This window comes from Chinchilla lanigera, unplaced genomic scaffold (genome assembly GCF_000276665.1).
Source record: "Chinchilla lanigera isolate Chin_1 unplaced genomic scaffold, ChiLan1.0 scaffold00068, whole genome shotgun sequence".
Classification (NCBI taxonomy): domain Eukaryota; kingdom Metazoa; phylum Chordata; class Mammalia; order Rodentia; family Chinchillidae; genus Chinchilla; species Chinchilla lanigera.
Window position 1 is genome coordinate 8,983,588 of NW_004955469.1, and position 25,594 is coordinate 9,009,181.

Consider the following 25,594-nt stretch of genomic DNA (forward strand, 5'->3'; position numbering starts at 1 on the left):
CAAGTCATCCTGAAACTTGATGAATTCAGCTTCAGCAATCCTATAAATGATTAGATGGTTGAAACTCGTTTCCCATCTGTCCTAACGTGTGCACCTCAAACAGTTTTGTTCATATTAAAGGTTCCTTGAACTGTGCACTATAATTCTAAATTATCTTGGTGAAATTATACCAGTTAAGGGGCTGAGGATTTAGCTCAGCAGCAGAGCACCTGCCTGGCAAGCGTGAGGTCATGAGTTCGATTCCCAGTACTGGAAAAAAAAAATTATACCATCTAGAAAGATAAAGTCACAAATGTGGGTGATAGTGTAAAGACATGTAAAAAGCAAGTGTGTGTTCTGGAAGTTACAGACTTAGATTTAAATTGAGCCAAACCTACAATTCTGGAAGCAGCCAGTCCAAAAAGTTGTGCCTGGAGTGAACCACACGCCCTCAGCTAAGTGCTGGGTCTTTTAACTACATACCTCACCCAAGTTTGCAGGTCCCAAAAACAGAAAGCTGTCTCCCAGAGCCTGCCTCTCAGGGACAAAGCAAGAGAAGACCAGGAAAGTTTTCACAGGGTTTTTTTATAGTCACAAAAAACTGGAAACAACCCAAGGGTCCTTCAGTAGGTGAATGGAAAAACTATGGTACATCCATATAGTTACCATTTTTTAGAATACTACTACACAGCAATAAACTGTGTTACATCTATATATTTACCAGTTTTAATACTACTACTCAGCAATAAAAAGAACTGTTAATCCACACAACAACTTGGATGGAAGTTAAAGGTATTATTTGTACTGTAAAGAAAAAAAGCTGAAAAATGAAAACCTTTATTTGACTCCATTTTTGTTTTGTCTTGTTTTGTTTCTTGAGACAAGGTTTTGCTGTGTAGTTCAGGCTGTCCTTGAACTCACTACATAGCCCAGGCTGGCGTCAAACTTGCAGTTATCCTCCTGCTTCATCTTCCCGAGTGCTGGGATTACAGGTGTGTACCACCACACCTGGATATGACTCCATTTATACAACATTTACAAAATGAGAAAATTACAGTGTGATGGAGAACAGATCTGTGGATTCCCAGGGTTAGAGTTGTAAGCATGCTATAAAGGGGTAAAGCTAAGGAGTTTCTTTGAGGCTGTAGATCAGTTCTGTATTGTGGGCTTCCAGGAAGATGGCAGAGTGGTGAATAGCAGAGAAACACCCTCTCTGAGATTTGGTGTCTAGATGCTGGAACATAGCAATGTGAGAAAGAGGAAGAGGAGGAGAAGTGGGTACCCAGGACCCAGCAAAGATCTGAACCAAGAATTGAAGCCCACAGGGAAAGTAAAGAGAGACTTCAGCAAAGAAGAAAGAGGTGACAAGTAGTGCTTTCTCCCTGCACACTGACTTACTATTTGGGAAGGGCAGCTTCAACCTACAGACACATGGTGACTACTGGTGACCTCAGAGACCTCCACGGAGAAACACTGTAGTGGAAAAGAGCAGTGAACACAGCAGATTATGGAGGCTGGTGAGTTATTCAGGTTCACATGTCCCCCAGGAGAGGGCCAGTAGCCATCTTGGAGAGGGGCCCCTGAGCTCAGAACTCAGAGCAACTGTAGGCTGCCTCCATCTAGTGCTCCCAGTGTCAGGATGAGGCAGAACTGAGTTCCAGTGAGCAGGAGGTCCAGGAGCCAAGGTGAAGCTGGCAGGAGGTACACAGAGTGTTGCAGGCTGAACAAATCGGGTTCCAGCCTCACAGCCAGGAACCAGCCTCAGCTTCAGTGCAACTAACATTGCAGGCTTGCTGGGATTATCCACTACCCTGGAATTAATTAACAAGGATCTAGGCTCTGTTTCCCCAGTCTGTCCACCAGTGGCAGCAGTAGAGATTTTCTTCTTATTTTCTTCTTTCCTTGGTTTTCCTTTTTTTGTTGATTGTTCATTCTTGTTTTTAATATGTGTGTGAACATTGTTTCTAGGTTTTTTTGTTCTGTTCTGTTATTGTTTATAGTTTTTTTCTTTCCCTCCTTCTTCACCAGCTTCTCAAAGTTTGCATAATTTTCCTGTCCTCCAGCCCTGCTTCTAATCTCTTCCTCTTCTGTTTCTCTTTTTGTCCCCTAGCCCCTTTTAAATTTTCTTCCCTAAGGGTAAAAATCACCATATTGAGGGCATGTTTACTGTACTCAATTTTATGCTTTGTTTTAGATTTTATTATATAGCCACCAATATAGTTCAATTAAAGATAGGAAATCAAGTTACCACAATTTGTCATTTTCTAGGCTGTGTTTGATGCTGTTGTTACTGTTGACTGTACTTCTGTAGCCAAGGTGACATAATTGTTCTAATCAGTTGTTCTTCCTTGTATACCAAGACTGAAATTGCCTAAGGATCATAAAAAATACTACAGGCAATCCCAAAGAACCAGGGGCTAGGCCAAATAGATAGCAGCTTCTCATCCCCAATAATCTTCCAACAGAGTCAAAACCCAAAAGCCAGTTACACCTGGAAGACACCTCTGAAAAGTAGTCGTTTTCTAAGGGTTCTAAATACTGGCATTAAAACTACTTGCCATAAGCAGTTTACAAGCATCAACCCAGGAATTAAACTAAAGGGGGAAAAAAAAACAGAAAATGAGAGGACACTTACACAAGATGTGACTCCAGACTTCCAGCTCACTAAAGGCAAGTCTAGGGGGCAATGAGGTGGAACAATCTGAAAGCCACCCACCTGGACTTTCTGAAGTGGTAACAGTAGTAAGAAAGCAGATGAATGAGGCTCCAGAAAGAAAGTCAAATCAGAAATAATTTCTCAGATAACTACAGAGATAGTGACCATAATGAAAGACCTGTTTAGTGACTCTAGAGCAGATACAGATAAAAAAAAATAGAAGAGCTTAGGAAAATGGTGGAAATCATGAACATGACATGGGAAAGAAATAGAATCCATGAAACAGATTCAAACAGATACCTAGGAGATTAAAAATTTAGGGACCATGAAAAATCAATCCATTAGCTTCTAAATGATGCAAAGAAAAATAACATAAGATTGATCAGGGCCAGGGATATAGCTCAGTGGCACAGCACCTGCCTGGCAAGCACAAGGTCCTGAGTTCGATTCCTAGTAGCCCCGCCCCCCAAAAAAAGATTGATCAGAGTCAGTGAATTCTGTGTTGTGTATAGCATTGATTACAGAAATCTGTCCATGTGATAAAATTTCATAGACATTAGATCAAAAAATGGCAAATACAAACTGGCTAGGCATGATGGTGCATGCTTATAATCTCAGTACTTGGAAGGCTGAGACAGGAAGATCATCATGAGTTCAAGGCTGGCTGGGCTATCTAGTAGTTCAAGGCCAGCCTGAACTACATAGCAAGATCCCGTTTCCAAAAACAAAAGCATATAACCAAACTAATGAAATACAAACAAGGTCTGTAGTTTAATTAATAATGTACCAATGTTAATTATCTGACTTTAATAATTTTTTTTTTTTTGTCTTTTTGAGACAGGGTCTCACAATGCAGTTCAGGCTGGCCTTGAACTCACTTTGTAACCCATGCTGGTCTCAAACTCACAATGATCCTCCTGCCTCAGCCTCCCAAGTGCTGGGATTACAGGCATGCGCCACGACACCCAGCTCCTGACTTTAATAATTCTTGTAGAAGATGTTACTTGTGCAAGTTGAATGAGAATATATGAGAATTCTTTGTCCTCTTTTGCAGTTTTGAATCCAAAATTATTTCAAAATAAAGTTCACAAAAAATTAGATTTTTTGCTGATTTATGTAGCAGTTTCTGGGATTCTCTTCATTATTTACGAGAAAAGATAATATAAAATAAAGCCTCAGAAGAATTATAAATTGAGGGCCCAGGGGTATAGCTCAGTGGCATAAGCGCTTGCCTGGCAAGCCTGAGGTCATGAGTTTGATTCCTGGTACCAAAAAAAAGAATTATAAATTGAATACAGTTTATACAGTTTATAAGTACTATAATTCATTGTTATAATTTTGATTTGGAAATTATGCTGTTATCATAGCAATGTTATCATTGCTACCAATGTTTTGTATTGTTACAAATATATGCTATCCATGAGAAAAAAATCCTTTGGTGAGTTTCCCCTGGGATAAAATAAGCCCTTGCCATGGCCATGGTGTACAGAGCAGCTGGTGATGAGGCTTTTGTCTACCTTTTTAGCCACATCTGCCCACAACATGCATCCTGGGACAAATGCTCTGCAGGTCTCTCCCTCCCTCTTGCACGTTTCCCTTTCCTCTTCACGCAGTTCAAACTATGCTTCCGTTTGAAGCCTTCCCAGTTCCAGAATTTGAGCAGCTCCAGCAATGTCTAGGACTTGGAATGTCATATGGTGCCCTTTGGTTATTCATTTCACTTGTCCTTGGATCCCTCGAGAGCCCAGACTGGGTCCCTTTCCTTTGTCTGGGCCATGCACAGCGCTTGGCACACAGACCATGGGTCTCAAGCACACACTCCACCAATGATGATGAGTGAGTGAGTGAGTGCACCCATGCATCGGAAGTTCTGCAAAATCCTTGATAACCAATTTTGTGTGTGCTTCCCTGTCTTAACGTAGTAATTTCCCACAAAACTAAAGGCCAAAGGGACTGATTAGCCACATTTAAATGGAAAGATGAGTTAATATTTAAAACACAATTCTCCAAATAATTCAACTTAATTAAGGCTTTATTATTTACACTTCCCACCAGACTTTCTATTCATTCTTGCCAATGTTTTCAGTAGCTGGGGAAAGATCAGGAGTTTGCACTCCTGAGCTCCTTGCCCAGATCAGATCTAGAACTTACTTGGGGTAGGCTACAGATTCTGAAGGAGGATGGGGGTGATGAGATAAAGAGCACAAGCCTATGATTAATCTGTGTTTCACTTCAAAATTTAACTAAAGGAATTGAGATGTTCTCTGCCCTGCAGACAACCACTCTGTGGTCTACCTAAAATGCTGCAATAGACATAAATGGCCCTGTTGACAAACTAGAGATCTCTATCCTCAGCATCCTTGTGGGCAAATAATCTGGGCCTCCCTCGTTGTCTGCACGTCCTAGCTTCTGTTTCCATACTCCCAACAAAATGACTCAGACTTTCATCACTCATTATTGCACAATCTAATTGCCATTTCTCCATCTAAGATCTGGTAGCGTCATTAAACAGGGCAGAGTCCCTCCTCCTGCAAACAGCCTCTCCCTTGGCTTTGAGACATCTACCTTTCCCACCTCCTGCCCTTTGATTGCATGCCCTAACATTCCTCCAGGACTTAGTCATGGGTCTTATGCTCACTTTTTCAGCTACTAAACTCGTTTCCATGCCCCAAATTTCCTGTTTTCTCTTCACTACTCTCTGACATCCTGTCATCCTTACAGGCCCAAATTAGGTGCCACCTTCCCCAGAGACATCTACCTACCGAGCCCATGGTGCCCATTACTGGCGTGCTTCAGACTCAGATGTGTTTTCACTATTGAGCACTCTGTACATTTGGTTTGTATGATCCCTTTTGTTTTATGAATTATGCATATCTGTTCGGTCAAGCAAAGGCTTCTTAAAGATAAAGACCCACACATTAAAATGACCCCATGGTTCCGTGTGTTTCATGCAGCACGTAACATGTTGTCCATGAACACTTGCTGTGGAAATTAAGGCAATGTAACAGTTGTTTGGAAAGAGAGATACGAAGAAGAGACCTCTGAAATTGTTTTCCTCCCTCCTACTGCTTGGAGTAAATCAGAGCACGTCAACACCCACCAAGCTGTGCGAATCAGACTGCTTTTCCTGCCAGAGTGCTCTGCGGAAGGAGGATGGGGCTGGATTCAGAGGGCCCAGATTCAGTTCCATCCTCACCAGCAGTTTGCCTTGAGCTTGGCAGGTCACTTGAATCCTGAGCTTTTGTTCCTCATATGTATAGTTGATTAATAATTCAGGCTTTTTGAGATGAATGCTCTTACCACAAGAGTGGCATTCCTGGTAGGAATGCCAGGCCCTGTGGCAAGCTTTCTGGGACCTCCCCATGGGTGTCCTCACAAGGTGGGGCTGTCTCCACTTGGAAAATGTTCCTCCTGGCTCCTGCAGATCAGAATAATACCGGGGACATGGAGACTAGCAGTCAGCCAGGGAGAGGGCAGAGGATTAAACAACACTGACACTTACCAAGTTTATTCTGGACATCTTTAGGGCAAGCTTTCCAATTTAAAAAACAGAGGATACCTGAGTGGCCTGTGCTCTGCCAAAATGGCAAGGGAATAAAAGTGGGAGGATTCTGAAGGGATGGATTTGGGGTTGAAGGATGAGGGTGGAGAAGGGACAGAGCCAGTGGTCAGGGGAAAGCAAGCTGACCAATTCACACACTCCAAGTGTCTCAGAGGAGGGTAAGAACTTACCACCCAGCCTTGGCAAGTCTAAGCCAGACATCTGAAGAGACAGGATTCTTAAGAAACAAAGTGACGTGGCTGTGTGTGTCCCCTAAGACACAGATGTGCTTTTTGGAGCATGAACGGCCATGAAGGAAACAGCAGAGCCATTAAATCTGCTGGCAACGTGAATGCTGCCTTCCCAACATGTCACAGCAGTTTCTGCAGCTCTGCGACCTCTCTGTCCTCAGCCATGGGGCAGATGGGCCAGGGAAGGCCAAGGAGAAAGGTGCTCCCGACATGCCACCAGGTCCTACCGTGGGGCCTGTCCTGAAACCGTGCTCTGAGGAAGCTAGCAGCACCTGGTTGTATGCTTTAGAGGAGAGTTCTTAAGTCTCCTCCTAAGGACACATCCCCTGGACAGTGACTGCAAGGGTGTGGCGGTGTTGCCCAGATCATTCTGGGAAAAACCTCTGTAAAAGCTCAGGTTTTGTTCAGCAGCACACATTCAGGACCCAGTAGCCAACACCTCAGCCTGCTCCGGCCTTGAGGAAGAGCTCCATGACCTAAAAGTATTGGGAAAAGTCTAGAGAAGGCCAGTCATAGTGTGCACACCTGTAATCTACCTAACTGGGGAGGCTGAGGCAGGAAGATAGCAAGCTCAAGGCCAGCCTGGCCAACTTAGCAAGACCCTATCTCAAAATTTAGGAAAAGGGAAGAGGAGTAGGAATGTAGCTGTGGGTGAGGCCCTGGGTTCAATCCCCTATACCTCAAAAAAATTCTGAAGGGCTATTACAGGCTCTCTCTAGGCCTACAAAATCCATAGTCCTGCCCTGGACCTACTGGAGGGGACACATGCTAGACGCCCAGCTTTCCCTGGAACCACCCTACTTACCTAATCTCTACTAGACTAGTTCACCTTTGAGCCACCGAGCCTCTCTATGAGTCAGGTCCTTGCTGAGCCGTCAGAAGAATGTGATTGGCTAGATGTGCCAGGGCTTTGTGACCCGCTGTCAGGGCTCTTCCAGCCCCTCAGGACCCGTCACTCCTGCCTGCACACACTGCCTCTGTGCAACCCCAGAACAACCTGGATGTGTGAGCCAGGAGGAAGGGAGTAGCAATTCTGCAGTTTTTTCCCAACAGGTGACTTCGCCCACCTGCACCTGGTCAGGAAGGGGTAGCTTAGTGACAATGGGCATAGCCCCACATCAGCAGCAGAAACATTTTGGCAGACTCCACAGAGCTCTTCCTCCTCTGATCCCACAGCATCTGTTCCTGTTCTCCTGGCCGGTAGGATGGCATCCAAAATCAGATATATGGGAAATTTGAAGTTGGGAGGGATCATGAGCAGAGGCCCAGCTTAGGAAGCCCAGATGGCTGTCCTAAGGCAGAAAGAGCAAAGAAAAGCACATTTCTCTAGTCTGTCCCTCCTGGACTGGCCGGCCATTCCATGGCCTCAGAGACCTGAAGTTGACTGTGTGTCAGGCACTTGCTTCTGCTCTTGGATTTCTACTATCTGCGCAATAATGCTGATAACAGTGAGTTCTGCATGCCAGGCTCTGTGCTCGAGGCTGTACACATGGCTCACTGAGCCTTTGTAACAGCTCTGTGAGGAAAGAACTACCCCTGTCCCATTTATAGATGAGGAAATGAGGCCAACAATCAAATAGCACGTGGTAGCACCAGGATTTGAACCTAAGTGCTCTGAGCAGAGATCCAGGATCTTACACCACAGACTGTGGAGCTGGCTGAAGGCATGTCAGCAGCCTGCTGTGTAACTGGAAGAGCCACAAGGCTTTCAGAGCCAGGGCAGAAGTGGTGGCCTAGGATCTTCGGGCATTCTCTGACCAGCCAGAGCAGGGCTGAACTTGGAATATACGGAGCCCCAGAGAACTAGAGAAGATTCAGGTCCCCAAATTGTCCTCAAGACATATTTATGAAGCCAAGTGTGGTGGCACATGCAGGCAATCCCAGCGCAGGGAACGCTGAGGCAGGAGGATCACTGCAAGTTCAAGGCCAGCCTGAACTACACAGTGAGACCCTATCTCAAAAAAAACAAAACAACAAAAAAAAAGTTCTAGGTGTCTGGAAAGGAACCAGATAGTCTCTAAAAACCCTTATGACCATTTTTATTTTTAAAAAATTTTATTAGTACACGTTTGCAGTGTACAGTGATTGCATCCATTGTGGGCAGTTGGAACATGAACATAACACATCTTAATTCTTCTTTCATCCCTTTTCTCTGCCCCTCCCACCTCCCTCCAGCTTTTGGTCCCCTTCTCTTTTATAAAAAATCTGTTTCCTATTTCCTATCATCTATTTTCTGTTTTGCTTTTTAACTTATTTAGATTGTAGGTTTCTCATATAAGAAGAAACCATGTGATACAAAAGCTCCTTAAGCTTTTGTATCTGATTTATTTCACTCAATATTATGGTCTGAAGATGCATCCATTTTCCTACAGGTGACTCAAGTTTATACTTCTTATAGCAGAGGAGTACACTGTCATGTAAAAATACCACATTTTCTTAATCCACTCATCTGTTGATGGACACAGACTACTAACAAGATTTAGGTATTATGAGCTGTGTTGTTATAAATACTGGTATGCATGTATCACTGTAATATGATGTCTTTAACTCCCTTGGGAAGATACCTACAAGGGGAATAACCACATCACATGGAATTTCTAGTTTATTTGGGGATTTTTTTGAGGAATCTCTATACTGATTTCCATAATGGTTGTAGTAGTTTACATTTCCACCAACAAACAATGTTGTTTGTTGTTCTCCCACCCCCAACCCCAGTAGCCTCACCGGCGTTGTTAGTACTTGATTTTTTGATGAGAGCCATTCTTTCTGGAATAAGATGGAATCTCAGTGTTGTTTTAGTTTTTATTTCTGTAATAGTGAGAAATGTTGAACATTTTTTCATGTACTTATTGACCACTTGTATTTCTTCTTCTGAGAAGTATATGTTTATTTATGTGTTGCCAGTTTTTTGATTGGGTCTTTTATTGGGGGGATCTAATTTTTTTGTGTTCTTAGATATTCTAGATATTCATCTGCTGTCTGAGGTATAACTGACAAAATATTTTCCAATTCTGTAGGTTGTCTCTTCACTCCATTGGTTGTTTCCTTTGCTGTGCAGAAACTTTTTAATGTAATACAGAATGTGTCCCCCCAAAATGTATACATACTTCAGGAAAAGAAAAACTCATATGAATACTTTAATACTAAATTTATTGAGACATAATGAGATTAATACAAGTTACCTTTGACCTCTACAATTAAAAAAGGTGCTCAAAGTGGTGGCCACCAGCTTCCAGACATTTATTAATATGGCGAACTGCTACTTGGGCAACTTTGGTCATGAGATTGCTGCATGTGCATTTTTAATCTCTTCTCTGAGGACAGGCAATGTAGTAGGTTTTCTGTGATACATGATATCTTCTCGGATCCTCCATAGGAGGAATAAAATCATCGCTGAAAAAATATCATACCATTTTTCTTCTCCTGAAATGTGCGTACATTTTTGGTGGACACTGTATAATCCCATTTGTTTATTCTTGATTTTTTTTTGTACAGTTGAGATTCTGTTCAGAAAGACCTTGTCTATACCTACGACATCAAGAGTTTTACCTATTTTATCTTCCGTCAGTTTGTGTCTCTGTTTTAATATTTAGACCTTTGATCCATTTTGATTTTAATTTAGTGCATGGTGAGAGATATGCGTCTAGCTTCAGTCTTCTGCATGTGCATAGCCAGTTTTCCCAGCATCATTTACTAAAGAGGCATGTGTATGTTTTTGGCTACTTTGTTAAAGATCAGATGGCTGAATATTCCTGGGGTTGTTTCTGCATCCTCTATTCTATTCCACTGATCTACATGACTATTTTTGTGTCAGTACCATGCTGTTTTTATCATGCAGCTTTGCAATATAACTTGAAATCCAGGATCATGATGCCTCTTACTTTACTTTTGTTGCTCAGGATTGCTTTTGCTGTTCTGGGTCTCTTCTGGTTCCATATGAATTTTAAGATTGTTTGCTATAGTTCCATGAGGAATGCTGTTGGTATTTTGATTGAGATTGTATTAAGCTTGTGTATGTCTTGTGTCTAGAATGTCCCCTCAAAGCCTCAAGTGGCCATAAGTGGGGTTTTTCAGAGGTGGGTGGATCTAGAGTGTGTGATGCTGGGATCAAGAGCATGTGACTGGCCAGGCATGGTGGCACCTACCTATAATCCCAGCACTCAGGAAACTGAGGCAGAAGGATTGTTGTGAGTTTGAGGCCAGCCTAGGCTACAAAGTGAGCTCAAGGCCAGCCTGAATTGCATAATGAGACCCTGTCTCAAAAAGCCAAAAAAAGAGAGAGAGAGTGTGTGTGATTACTAAATTAGTCCACTGATTGGCTTGGCATAGTTCTGGGAGTAGATAATGGGAAAACCCTGCCTGGGTTTGAGTGCTACCCACCCTAAGGGTGAGTATCCTGAACAGAGTATAAGGGACAGAAAGAGCGATTCTGTGTCACTTGTCACTTGCTGCTTGCTGTTTCTGCCTGCCCAACCATGCCTTGGTGCCAGCCAAGTATGAACTGAAACCTCTACAAACTGTGAGCTACAGTAAACCTTTCCTCCTTTAACTTTAGGTGTTGGATATTTTGTCTCAGCAATGAGAAAAGTAACTAAGACAGCCTCTATACCAGTTTTGGAAGTGTGACTGTCTGACAATATTGGTTCTGCCTGTACAGGAACATGGAATATCTTTCCATTTCCTGATGTCCTCTTAGATCTCCCTTTTCAGGGTACAGTAGTTTTTGTTATAGAGGTCTCTCAATTCTTTGACTAGGTTAATTCGTAAGTATTTACTTTTTCTTGTGCTATTTTTAATGGTATTATTATCCCAATTTCTTTCTTGGTGAATTCACTATTGCTTTACCAGAATGGTACTGATTTTTGTGTGTTGATTTTGTATCCTGCTACATTGCTGAATTTAGTTATTGAGTCTTGATGGAATTTTTTTGGGTCTTCTATGTAAAGAATCATGTCATCTGCAAGTAATGATAATTTGATTTCTTCCTTTCCTGGACATATCCCTTATAGTATTTCTTTCTCTTGCCTGAGACTCTGGCTATCTGAAAGTAGGATAGTTATTCCTGCATGCTTTCAGGGTCCCATTGATGGAATATTGTTCTCCATCCTTTGATTTTTAGTCATAAATTTCTTTTTACATTAAATGTGTTTTCTTGTATGTAGCTAATACCATCTGGCTTTGTTTTTTGATCCATTCTGCCAATCTGTGTTGATGACCATTTTTCAAGACTTCACTCTGCAGAATGACCAATAGCTCCCCTCTCCCCTTGCCAGGGAATGCACAATGAACCTTATGGTCTTAGTATAGGAAGTGAGTTAACAAAGTCCTCAAACTAAAACTCCGTAAGTTTCTTTCCCCAGACTGCATACTTGGTAGCAGGAGTCAAGGCCCTGTAGAGCAAGCTTTACCCAGGGCCACGTCTTGTTCTGACCTGTAAATAGAGTTTCCAGCTAACCTGGAGGGTTACATGCCATGGCCCAATCAGGTTTTTTCTCCTGATAAGTCATCCTGTGCCAAAGAGGAGGGTAGGAACTTGGAGACAGGGACTTGCTACTGCTGTCCTGGGGACAGAGCCTGCCCCCTCTGGTAGTTACCTACCATTTTCTCAGGATATGCAAAGAGCTCTTGGTAGCAGGTGTGTTTTCATTAAGAGTTTTCTTGAAATGTGCCTCTGTTGTCATTGGAGTACCTGGTCCACACAAACCAAATACCTCAGCAAATGCTGTATGTACCTCTACCCAACAGCTAGCCTGCTTTGAGCCTAGGCCCACATCAACCCCTAATTCAAAAGGCAATCAGAAGTTGAACCAGTTGATGAGTTCAATGTATGGGTTTAGAGAAAGGTTTAGTTCACTACAGAACCCTAGAGCAAACCCCATGCTCAGGTCAGTCCAGCCAGCCCAGCTCTCAGAGGACATTTGGGCCAGGAGTGGCCACTCCACTCAGCCCCCTTCCATGACCATGCCGGGTTTTGGTGGAAACCAGCTTCCTGTTATGGGACAGATCAAAGTTAGGGGCTCTTCGTGCCTAAACTGAGCTGGGGAAAGGTAGTTGTGGAATGAAGCAGCTGAAGGAGTCTTTGCTCAGGACCTGGGTGCCACCTACTGGTCGTGTTTAGTTCCATGTATGGGGCCAAACCCAGGACAGGAAAACCTAAAGGGCACCCTATCCTACCTAGCATAACAAGGGATAAAGAAAGGGGAAGGTTTGATTTCTTTGTGAAGTTCCAGCAAGTGTGACAGAAGATCTTTGCAGAGACCCCTGGGTGTCTTGCAGAGACCCAGGGGACCTATAGGTCCTGAGCCAAGATGGGTCCCAAGCAGGGCAGAGAGAGACTTATCTAAGGGCAAACCTGAGCCAGTTCTCAGTAGTAACAAAGGCTCTGGTCCTAGTGTTAGCTACACTCCTTCCCTAAAAGCCCTGTGGGGTAACAGCATTATTGATTACTAAGCCCTGAAAGGAGAAACTTTCAATTCCCTTCTATAGGCAGTTACCACCTTAGATACATTTTTGGGTGTTTTGTGGTACTAGGGTCAAAACCCAGGGCCTTTCACATGTTAAACAAATGTTCTACCGCTGTGAGCTACACCCCTAGGCCTGCACTGTTGCACTTTTGCACCTAGATTCAGACTGAACAGAAGAGTAGGAATTTCCCTCTCATCCTCAGGCACTGGCAGAACTGGGAATTTGGGCCAAACTGAGAAGACCTAGATATTTTTCAAGTAGCTGTGTAGCTCTTGGTGTTCCTAATAGCAGGGTATTCTGCTGTGTTATGAAATCCAGGGAAACAAGATTTTTCGTGTTATCAAGGAGGAAGATGGCTAAACCACCCCGCACAGGGAGATGAGAGAACATCCCAACCTCCCAATGTGTGCCATTGCAACACAGGCCTGTAAATCCCAGCTAAGTGCCAGATGAGGACTATGGTTTTTATACTCAGCTGTGTTCCAGAATCACCTTGGGTATTAAAAACAAAATCCTGTGTGTGTTATATATGTTAATACATACAACCTACACACACACATACACACACACACACGCACACACACACACACACACAGGCTTCTCCAAAGTGAAGAACCCATGGAATATGTGGAGTGGGCTTAGGCCTTCAGTAAATCTAGCCCTATGGAACACCAGGAAGGCTGCCCTCAAAAACCAGAGCACACATTTGGACTAGGACATTTGCCTCCACTTTTTTTCAGTAATCAGCCTTTGAAACTCAACCATTAAACAGAACAGAATCCCTAACACGGCTCAGTAATTCTCAGGGCCAACCTAAGAACACCCTAGCGGCTCCGAACCACCTGTGGCCAGCCCAGAGCCTCTGAGGCCCAGTATAGTGCCAAGCATAGTTGGCCAAGAATCAGGCTGCCCAAGGGGCCCAGAGACAAAATGGCCCCAGGGCCTCTTGGGGAGTTGCGTCTCTGAGCCTGTGGAAAGTTCCTGGATAGCCGTTTGGGCCAGTTACCAGAGCAGCTCATGCCCTTGTGCAGCCAGCCCCAGTTGGCCTCTACAGACCTGCCAGAGTCTGACCACTCATACCTGGGGCCATTCAGCTCCAACTCTCTCTGATCTGCGCGTTCTCTCCTTCTTGATTTCCTGTAGCACTTATTTGCACCCCATTTGGGGACATTTGGTTCTACTATTCTCATATGTTCCAGGAAGATTATAAACTCATTAGTGGCAGGGCAAATCTTTTTAATTCCTTGTAGTATGTAGCAAAATAAATACTCATGGAAATAAAATACACTTTCTTTGACCCTTCCCATTCTGCCTCTTTAGAAGCTTAGTGTCCACCCATCCATCCACCCCCACTGCTAGTACTTTAGATGAGTCCCCTGGCAGCTCAGAAATTCCTCCAGGCCAGAATCTGTCATTCCCGTCCACCAACCTGCTTAGGCAGTTACTGTCCACTGAGGAATGGTCTCGATCCCAAAGGACGACAAAACAGCCTGGCCCCTGAAGAGCTCACAGTCAGGTGGAAGGGACAGGCACACAGAGGATTTCATGAGAATGTGACAAGTGCCTTGATAAGCCACGTCAGAGTGCTACAGGGACAGAGGAGAGGCATGAATCCCACACAGGGCTTCAGAAAAATTTTCCTAGAGGGGCTGGGGATTTAGCTCAGCGGCACAGCGCCTGCCTGGCAAGCGCAAGGTCGTGAGTTCGATTCCCAGTACCGGAAAAAAAAAACAAAAGAAAAATTTTCCTAGAGAGGATCCTGAAGCCAGGTCCTACCCAGGTCCTACAGATTGGGTAGAGTTGGGGGACCCAGACCGGAAGGTGATAAAAGACAAAGGACAGAAGTAGGTGCCACTCAGTCCTTCAACTTTACTGAACACTGTGCTTGTGACAAATCCACCCTTGACTTCACGGCACTTCCTGACGGGGTGGGGTGCTGGGGTGGACAACAAGCCTGGTGGTGAGTATGAGGGTTGGGGTACAGGGCAGTGGACACAAAGTCATTGTCTGAAAGGCTCAAGTACAGTCAAAATTACCCTGGGAAACTTCTAAAATTGCCAGTTCCTAAGTCTTCAGAAGCTACCAGGACAATAATTGTTGTTTCTCTTGGCTTCTGTGCCCTGGCTGGCCTCCCTTTCCCTGAGCAGTGAAGGACAAGGCTTTATTTCAAGGATGAAGGACTAGGAGTAAATAAGAGAGTTTTATCTTGTTTTTATTCACAAAAGCTCGTTTAAGTTAGATATGCATATAATGAGGTCCAGCTAGGTGGATATGCGTAGGGCCAAGGCTGGGCCTAGCAGGATAACAACACCCAGCAGGTGCCCCTCTCTAAAGCAGTGCCATCAGAAAGACAAAGGACAGAAGTAGGTGCCACTCAGTCATTCAACTTTACTGAACACTGTGCTTGTGACAAATCCACCCTTGACCTCACGGCACTTCCTGACGGGGTGGGGTGCTGGGGTGGACAACTGCACCTGCGGAGCTACTGCACCTCCTGGCCAAAGACAGACCCTGATTCAGTAAGTCTCGGGTACAGCACAAGAACTGGAATGTTAACAAACTGGTACCCAGACAGTTCCATTGCTGCTGAGGCAGGGACCACGGTTTGAGAACCACTGGAGCAGTGAATGAGGAGCCTGGGGGATGGGAATAGCCTTCCAGACAGAGGGCAAGTAGGGACCTGTCTTTTGGGAGAAAAGGCTGAAGAGATGGGGTCTGCTTAGGGTTAGATCAGTGGGAGGGAGGGGTCACAGTAAAAGAGCAGCTGCGGACAGGGACAGGGAAGTGGACCGGGTACATTCTTACATCATAGAGACCCTGCAGGCTAAACCCGTGGAAATAGTCTTCACTCCAGAAATACGGCTCTCACAATGCTCGGAATACAGGGTCCTTTTGGTCTGTCCTGTTTCTGTGTTTCTGCTAAAGGCTTAGTTAAAAGAAATAGTTCCTTCTTCTGCCCTTTGGCCTTTGTGTAAGGATGGGGTAGGGAGGCGCTCACCCCTGCTCTCCAGATGGGGGTGCCTCTGCTCAGCACCACCTGTTGGTCGCAGTGCAGGAACACAGGTCCAGAGCTGCCAAGAGAAACCAGAAATCCCGTGTTGTTTGTATGAAACGCCCCGACTTTAAAATAGTGGGTACTGTCTCAAATAATTTCCAACATTGCGAGTGCTGCGCAGTTCAAGCCCGCAAGGCAAATTCGGTCACAGTGTCTTACAGGCTTAGAGCTGGGATGTGGGTGGCCAGGCCTGCATTTAGACAAGGGGATGACCATGAAAGAGGGAGACGCTGAGGGCTGGAAAGCATTTTAGGAAGCTCCTGGTGGCTTTGGCTAAAGAGAAAGTAAGGGGCTGGTGATATAGCTCCGTGGTACAGCGCCTACCTGGCAAGCGTGAGGTCTTGAGTTCAAGTCCTGATACCAAAATTTAAAAAAGAAAAAAAAAAAGAAAGTCAGCCCAAGGGTGGGCACATCCCAGCGTACTGAGAAGGGAGGGTTGAGGCAGGAACAAATAGATGTGTTCAGGAACAAGAGCAGACTGACTACAGTGACCCCAGAGATTTTTAACTCAGGTGATTGGGGCCAGTGGTGACATTGACTTTGATAATGGATATAGGAGCAAATGCATGTGTTTTAAGAGGCTCTGGAATTCTGGGTCAGCCAGCAGGCTGTAAGACACAGGAATAGGGAGTCAGAAGTCAGAGGAGAGGCTTTCTAGAAGACGGATCTGATCAGGTTACTGTCTGCTTAAAATCTTGTGCTGGCTTCACACTGACTAAATAGAAAATCCAGACTCCTTCTCGTAGTAAACAAAGCCCTTCCAGATCTGGCCTGGCCAACCCCGTTGCACCACGCCCAACACAGAACCTGTTTCCTGGGCTTGCTGAGCCACTCAGAGTTCCCGGAATAAGCCATGCCTTTGTTCTGACTGCTCCTTAGGCATGCAGCGCCCTCCTACCCCATCTTTTGTCGGGAAAATTCCATCTCCTTTTAGGCTCCAAAATGTCTGCTCCGAAGCCATCACTGACCCTACCAAGCAGAAGAGATCACGCCCTCGACTGTGCATCCACAAACTTTGCTGTGCTTCTCTTAAGGCCTCATCTCCCACTGCTGGGGAGATTTGCCTGGAAAGCAGAGACAGTCTCTTAATTAACTCTATCACCAGCTCTAGCACATAGTAGATACTATTTAAATGTTTAAAAAACAAGCATAGGGCTGGGGATTTAGCTCAGCGGCAAAAGCACCTGCCTGGCAAGCACAAGGTCGTGAGTTCAGTTCCCGGTACCGAAGAAAAACCAAAAAAAAAAAAAAGAACAAGCATGGGCCGCTTTCCTTGGATGGTGAACTTCAAGGCTGGTCTGAGGGCAGTGCTGCTTGTTTCCCCAGGTGTGCCTGGCCCCCTCCTCTCTCCTTGCCGTGGAAAACAACACGAGTGTCTCATGCCGACCTCACCTCTCTTTTTCTTTGCAGCTGGGGAATGGCCGTCAATGTGTACTCCACATCTGTGACCAGTGAAAATCTGAGTCGCCATGATATGCTTGCATGGGTCAATGACTCCCTGCACCTCAACTACACCAAGATAGAACAGCTCTGTTCAGGTAGGAGGCTGTGACCCAGAGGTGACCTTGCTGGAGGGAAAGGAAGGGAACGCCCAGAAGGCAGAACAGCAAAGGGGGGGGGGAGACGTACCTTGTAATTAGCATGGAGGAGAGCTGGAGAGACCGCAGTAGTCACACCACCTGGAGTGGAAGTCAGGAAAGTGGGGTAGGGAAAGTGGGGTATCAAGAGCCACTATAGGCCGAAGCTACAGGTTCACACAGGAACTCCAGTGCAGTCACTCTGGGTCCAACTTTCAGCACCTCATCTGTCTGCTGCAGCCCTGGACAAGTCACTACATTTTTCTAGGTATCAGTTTTCTCATCCATATGATGGCGATGCAGTCACCTATTCACGGTTCCTATTGTAGTTACTAGGATAGACCTACATATATGCAGTGCTAGAACAGGATACGCATCAGTAAATACTAAGAGGTTTATGCTTGGACAGCTAGGGGAGTCTGGTCATGTCTAGCCTGAAAGTAGGACTGGCTCCAGCTGCAGACTAAGGAGACAGAAGAGAGGTCCAGGGTTTGGGGAAGAGACCAACAAAGGGCCTAGGGGTGAGAGAGTGGCTGGGGCCTGCCTCAGTCAGTTGTGCCTCTCCACAGGGGCAGCCTACTGCCAGTTCATGGACATGCTCTTCCCTGGCTGTGTGCACTTGAGGAAGGTCAAGTTCCAGGCCAAACTAGAACACGAATATATCCACAACTTCAAGGTGCTGCAAGCGGCTTTCAAGAAGATGGGTGTTGACAAAGTAGGTGCCTGCACCCCAGGGGGCCCTGAGGAGCTGTGTGCCCCTGGGGAAGAAGATGCCCTGACAGCCACAGCCAGGGTGCTGGGCTGCTTGGATTTTCCAGTACACCTCTCTCTCTCCCCACCCCTGGCTCTCCCCCAGTCAAGACACATCCCATTATGACCTACATTCCTTTCCCTCTCTCCTCCACTGACCCTTCCTGCCCCAGACACAGGTTCAGTATATGGCTCCTGTTATGTCTCTCCATAGGGCCAAAGAAAAGTCTCTTTGCTCATTCTCCAGCCTTGACGGCCCCAGGACTGTGGGTCCTGAGCCTCCAGCCCACATGTGGGCAGCGGGACCAAGGGAAGCGTGCCCACACGGTTCCTCCTGTGCCTACAGGACCCATGGCAGTGCCTGCCAACCTGCCTGTCACCTACCTGTCTGCTCTGGGGCCATGGGAAGGGGGTAGGTGGAGAAGGTGAACAGTGCTGCAGCCCAGGGCCTGGCTTTCCTGAGGGCAGTGGCCCCTCACAGAGGAAGGCGGCCCTTCGCAGCAGGTAGCTAAAGTGCTCTGCTTGTGTGGTCTATTTCAGATCATTCCTGTAGAGAAATTAGTGAAAGGAAAATTCCAAGATAATTTTGAGTTTATTCAGTGGTTTAAGAAATTCTTTGACGCAAACTATGATGGAAAGGATTACAACCCTCTGCTGGCGCGGCAGGGCCAGGACGTAGCACCGCCTCCTAACCCAGGTGATCAGATCTTCAACAAATCCAAGAAACTCATTGGCACAGCAGGTAACGTGCCCGAGCCGGGGGAGGGATTTGAGGGGCCCGGCCGGCAGGGCTCTACAGCCACGAGTGCCCCCAGGGCCACCGGCCTGGCCCTGCCACCCTGGAGGAGACTGTTATCACGGAGTTCAGATGACGCCACCTGCTGCCCACTTAGACTGGGGAGTTCCTGTGGGGGGTGAGAGGGTTCCAAAAATTGCTCTGTGAGGAGAGCCGCCTGCACCAGCCGTGGTGGCAGCTGAGGCCCAGGGCACCTCTTTTTGTAACATGAGCTAACTTGTTTGCCTCAAGATACTGTGGCAGCAGGGTGGCATGTTTCCTCTGCACAGGTCCATCAGGCCACGGCCCGGGTGCCAGCACCACAGCCCTTTCTTGCCACTGGCCCCTGGATAACCAGGGGCAGGAGTTTGCCAGGCTTGACCCTATCCTCCCCTAATTCAAATCCTCAAGATGAATCTTGAGAACTCTTTCCAATGCTAGAGGGACAGGGAAAGAATCAGTAGGGCCTTTGGGGGACAGGAAGGTTGGGGAAGGGCAGGGAGAGGAGCAGCCCCAGCCCGCGTCTGACCCGTCATAGCAGAGCCACCTCCTCCAATTTGCACTGCTGTCCTGCCTGGGCCCGTCCCCATTCACCTGCTTGCTTGGCATTAGAAGCGGCCGCTCTGTTGAGGGAGGTGCAGTGCTGAAAAGCAAGTGGCCACAGCATGTGGGCTAGAGCTGGGCTCCCTGAGACGGCCACTGCCACACCCAGCAGAGGGCAACAGAGCCCATCCTGAGACAGACTGGAGGGGCAGGGCCAAGCTTTGTGGGAGGGTGGCTTTGGGCTGGGGCTTCTGTTGGGATGACCTGTGCCAGCTGCTTTTCCTCAGGCTCCAGCTGTCAGTACAAGACAACCCTGAGCCCCACTTCCCCGATTTCCCCAACTTCCCTCAGGCCAGCTCTCTCCGTGCCTCAGTCCCTCACACCTTCCCTTAGTTCCCTGTGGTTGCTGCTCTCCCAGGCTTGCCAGAGGTCTGCCTCGCTGCTGTAGTGTCATGTGTGGCCGAGGCCTGAGGCCTAGATGTAGATGTCCTTCCTGAGGGGAAACGTCTGCCTGTTGCATGGGCCTGCCCCCAAAATCCTCACACCAGGCTGTCTCGAGCCACATGAGTACCAGCCTTATCTGACTCTTCTCCTCTGGGCAGTTCCACAGAGGACGTCCCCCACAGGCCCCAAGAACATGCAGACCTCTGGCCGACTGAGCAACGTGGCCCCACCCTGCATCCTCCGGAAGAATCCCCCATCAGCCCGAAATGGTGGCCACGAGACCGATGCCCAGATTCTTGAACTCAACCAACAGGTAAATGCGATGGGTAATGGTAACTCTGCCACGAAGTCCAGGGGACCTTGCGGCATCTGCAAGGACAGGAGGAGGGCAGGCAGGGGAGTCTGAAGCAGGGACATCTGCCTTGAATGCTGCCTTCTGCCCAAGCAGCTCCTAGACTTGAAGCTGACCGTGGATGGGCTGGAAAAGGAGCGTGACTTCTACTTCAGCAAACTGCGCGACATTGAGCTCATCTGCCAGGAGCACGAAAGCGAAAACAGCCCTGTTATCTCGGGCATCATCGGCATCCTTTATGCCACTGAGGTGAGTGTCCCCTTCCCAGGCCCATGGCCCCACTTTGGCCTGGCCCTAAATCCACAAGCAAGCCAGCGCCAGAAAGGACCCCGGAGAGCATTTACTGATGAAGAGAGAGGTGATGTCACCTTCCTCGGGGTGCACACAGCCATTAGTGGGGAAAGCAGGGTGCTGGGCTCCTGGACCCCAGTTCCTAAGCCACTTGTCCAGCCTGATGCCCCCCCCACCTGACCCAGCCTCCGGCTCACCACTCTCCTCTCCCTTCACCTCCAGGAAGGGTTTGCACCCCCTGAGGACGATGAGATTGAAGAACACCAACAAGAAGACCAGGACGAGTACTGAGGGCGGCGCCAGCCCTGGCTGACTGTGCGGCTTCCTTCCGTGCCCCCCTCCCTGCGCCCGCCCCACATTACAGTCCTTTCCTTCAGCCAGTCGGCCGGCCGGGTGCTTTGTGTCAGTGCCGCAGCATTGGGGAGCCGTGTGAGGGGCTCGGGAGGATGGGGCAGGGGAGCAGGCAGAGGCTCTATCCCAGCCTCCCCCCCAAAAGTGGCACTTGCCCAGGGGGCAGAACCCCTGCCCACTCCCCACCCCTATTTATTTCCGTTGTCTCTATGCTGTGTCAGCCAACACTTCCCAGGGTGCTGCTGCCACCCGCCGAGCCAGCCACCTGCTCCCCGAGAGCCAGCAGCTGTATATTTGACAAAGTCATTGGTATATTTTTACTTACTGGATTGTCCTTGCACTTTACCTGTTCTTTTTCCAGGGCTGACAGCGAGCTCGGGGCAGCAGGCCTGGCTTGGCTCCCCTTCCCCATGCCAAGGCTGGGGCAGGACTCACCAATTCTTATTTATTTTGTCTCTTGACCTCCCAGTAGTTGAGGGGAAGGCTGATGTCAGGAGAGGAAGGGGGCCGAGGTGGCAGTGCTGGGGGCCCAGGGATCAGGGAGAGGGAGGGGAGCATGTGAGGGACAGAAGTGACCTCCTGGCACTGGGCTTACCCGCCCAAGACCCCTGCCCAGCACCGAAGGCCAGCACTGCCCCAAGGCCCTAGCCATCCCCTCCTGCAGCCTGGTCCACACCACACAGAATCTGCCTGCCCCCCCCTGTCTGCCCCCCCACCCTGCCCCTCAGCACCAGCCTGCATATGTGTTCACTTTTATTTAAATAAACTTGTGTGGTAAAAGTTCCATGTTGCCCTCCGTTGAGCCACAGCCTGGTCTCAGGGCTCATCACCTCCTGTCCTTGCCCCTCCGTGAGGTGCTGGTCATGCCACCATCAGTGTCAGCAGAAAGCGCTGTTGGTGCTGGGCTCTGACATGGCCCTTTTCCCAACACCTGTGACAGGATTCTAAGGGAACATGAGCGGCCCCAGCGGCCCCTTCCTGAGGAGGAACAAAGTCCAGAGCTACGGCTGTGACGATAGGCAGTCTGGAAAGTAGCCGAGGTGTCATGGGGAGGAGGGGGCTGGCCAAGAGGTGCCACGTTGCAGCCTCCCGTCAGCAGTTGGACTGCATGTTGACCCCAGCCTGTCAAAGCTCGCACACCTCACACAGTGCTCACACAGTGCTGCTGCTGCCCACAGGGTTCGCGTGACAGCGAAAACTGGGAAGGCACAAAGAGCAAGCAGCCCTGAGTGCTGAAGCCCAAAGGGTAGCAGCGTCCAAGTGACTCCTATAGCACATGGAGCAGGAAGGCTGGCAGCTCCCATGTCGCCTTCACAGCCCCACATTCCCAGGGTGTACCTGGCAAAGGACCACGACAGCCAAGGTTCTGAAACTCATCATGGACCATGAGCACCTCAGGGTCACCAAGGCCACCTTCACAAGTCATGACTTGCTCCCAGTGACAGAAACCTGGACGAGAATTCAGACCTCTAGGCTCGTGGTTCAAAGCTCCTCCCAGAAACTACAGAGGTGGGACCTCAGGGTGCTCCTCTAGCTACAAGGGAGCCCTGGCAGACGTTTCCTCGCCATCCTTAGTGTGACAGATGCAGCTGGGGCTATGTCTCTGTTACGGCCTGGCCCCGGGCGCCATCTTCAAGGCCGCCACCCATTCCCAGTGATTCCAGATCAAGCCTTACATGAGCGATCGTATGTGCTCACTTCTTACTGACTTCACTTCCCTTCGACTCCCACTCCCACATAGGTGGATACGGGTGGCCTTGTTCTGTTTTTCTGCAACAAGTTTCTTGTCCTGCTTTTATTTATCCTGGCACTTTTTAATTCCTTTGCTTAATATTAAAAGATGTCCCCTCCATTTTCCAGGTAGATACTAAGATAAGGGAGTCATTCTGCAGTGCTCAATGTTGGCAAAGTGTGTGTGGCAAGCAGAACAGTGCTGCCTCTAAAGATGTCCATGTCATAGTCTCATGAGTATGTGAGGTTACACACAAAGGGGAATTAAGGTTGCAAGAGGAATATAGCCTGCTATTCAGAAGACCTTAAAATAGGGAGAGTATCCTGAATTACCTGTGAGGCCCTGATGTAATCACAAGCATCTATAAGAGTAGAGGAGGACAGGACAAGAAGACAGAGTGATATGATGTGAGGGTCTCGTAGCCAGCTGTTCCTGGCTTTGAAAATGGAGCCTCGAGCCAAAGAGCACAGGTAGCCTCAAGAAGCTGAGAAAGGCAAGAAACCGCATTCTCCCAGAGCCTCCAGAGGCACACAACCCTTGATTTCAGTCCAGTGAGACGCAAGTCAGACTTCAGCCCTCCAGAGCACTCAAAAAATGCGTGTTACTTTAAGCCACTAGGTTTGGGGCAATTTGTTACAGAAGCTATAGTGGCAAATAGTACTCAGCGACACCCTCTTTTTGCACCATGCTGAACACCCATCTGACCTCCTTGGTCCAACATCTTTTGGGTCTTCAACTGTCATGTGAATATCTGCTCACACCCACTACCATGGCTAATGTCTAAGGTTTCACTTGAAATACCTAAACCTGGCAGATGGAAAACTCCTCCCTGTGTCTTTCTAGCACTTCATATTAAATGTATCACTAAGTGTGAATGTATAACACTCATAATGTATCAGACTTAAAATGAATGTAAATTTCTATTTCTCTTCCTCATGAGCAAGTGAGGTGTATCCCTGGCTGCACCTACTACCATAGGGCTTGACTGAGAGAAGTTACCCAGGAAATGTTGCCAGATACATACATGCACAGCTCCTACCCACCACGTTCCACGTTACAGCAGATAACCTGCCAGACCATTCCAGTGAGGGATGGGAAAAAACCCTCCCCATCCTCCAGTCTCCGTCATGGAGTCCCACCTTTGCCCCGATGGAGAGGTGGTTCTGTGTCCCTTCTGAAAACAGCCTCTTCTGTGATCACACACATGATACAGCAGCGGTCAAATAAAGAAGAGGTATTTTGGGAGCAAAGCTAAACCAGTAATCTGGAAAACACTGATCAGTGATTGGCTCAAATACTGTACATTCCTTGACAAAAGCATTCCATTTCAGGGATTCCAAAGGCAAAGTCCAGCTTGGTCAGGTTTAATGGAGCTATGGGTCATTTCCCACCGCCTTCCTCCTTCTCAGCCCATCCCTTACACAACCCCATTTTCCTTCCCAAAACAATGAATCATGCTGCTTTCTCACTGGCTTTCCTGGGCCTGAAGGATGAAGTCCAGATTTGGCCAGCAAGGCCCTTGGCCTATGGGCTCACGTGCATTCCAACTTCATCATCTCCAAAATCCCATTAAACACTGGCACACTCCGCAGTTCCTACCCTCTAGGCCTTGGTTTGCATTAATGGATTCAGCCCCACCCAGTGGGGCATGCACCCTTAGTCCCAGCTGCTTGGGAGGCTGAGGCAGGAAGATAATATGAGCCCAGCGGTTCCAGACCGGCCTAAACAGCATAGTGAGCCTCATCTAATATAGAAGAAGGAGAAGGGAGAAGAACAAGAAGAAGCCACTCATATAATGGAAGTGTTCTCTACACCAACCAATGAAAATTACCTCATTCCTCAGGACCCATCTCAACTGCCATTTCCTTTAGAAAGCTCCTGCCCTAATCTCCTTCCTAAGGACATCATCAGTCCCTCCGCTTCACATTCTGTACAAATTTGAACTCTAGTACAGGTAAAATATCTACTTTATACTGCAGAATAACAGGTATGACTCACAACATAAAAATAAACGTACACAAAATAGCACATGCCATGATCCTCCCCTGCTAGGAGCTGCAAAGCTCCCTGGGGAGAAAGAAACTGCCACCAGGCATGATGGTGCATGCTTGTAATCTTAGCACTCAGGAGGCTGAGGTTGGAGGATCCACTCGAGTTCAAGGCCAGCCTGGGCTACATAGTGAGTTCAAGACCAGCCTGGACTACAGAGCAGGACCCTGTCCTAAAACAAAACAAAAAAGTGCGACGGATCCACCCCAGGATGGTGAGCGGCTGAACAGGAACGTGCCTGCCCATTCCTGAGCTCAGGGGCTCTCCATCACTGCCTTGCCACTTCTGGAACACGGGATGGGCACCGTGCCTGCAGCCAGAGCCTGTTTCCTGCTGTCCCAGGGTTTGCTCAGCCTCCCACGGGAGGGACCCCATTAGAGCCCGCCAGGCCTCTCCATGTGTGGCCCTCCCAGCACTCTGCCTCTCCCCAGGCCCTGTCCTCTTCCTTGTCCTTTCGCAACAGATTTTTTATTGCCCATCAAACCTAAAGTTCAATCACTAGCAAAAGAAATAATGGCGCTTTCCTAGAATGAAAGAAGCATTTAATCTTCAAACCCTTCCTAGGTGAGAGCGTTTCCATTCCATCCTGCTAGCGCCACAGGACAGTCAAGGAAAATGAGAGAGGCCCCATTTCCAGGGCAGGAACGCAGAGGCCTCGGCGCAGCAGGTTGCAGCCGGAATCTGCGGGTTCGCGGGCCACCGCGGGGCTGAGCCAGGCGCCCCGCGAAGCCTACGAGTCCCAGACTGCCCCGCGCGGCGGCGGCGGCGGCGGCGGCGGAGGGG

General features: G+C 47.8%; 1 protein-coding gene across 1 annotated transcript in view; it reads left to right on the top strand.

Moving 5' to 3' along the window:
- The window catches only part of Mapre3 (microtubule-associated protein, RP/EB family, member 3), a gene marked incomplete in the record, with an annotated part of 58,078 nt that extends 36,264 nt beyond the window's left edge, over positions 1-21,814 (top strand). The window contains 6 exon segments of the mRNA XM_013522658.1: positions 17,358-17,485; positions 18,094-18,239; positions 18,815-19,016; positions 20,195-20,349; positions 20,485-20,637; positions 20,902-21,814. Of these exon segments, the coding sequence (XP_013378112.1) occupies positions 17,365-17,485; positions 18,094-18,239; positions 18,815-19,016; positions 20,195-20,349; positions 20,485-20,637; positions 20,902-20,970 (846 nt within the window).
- Positions 21,815-25,594: the final 3,780 nt, after the last annotated feature.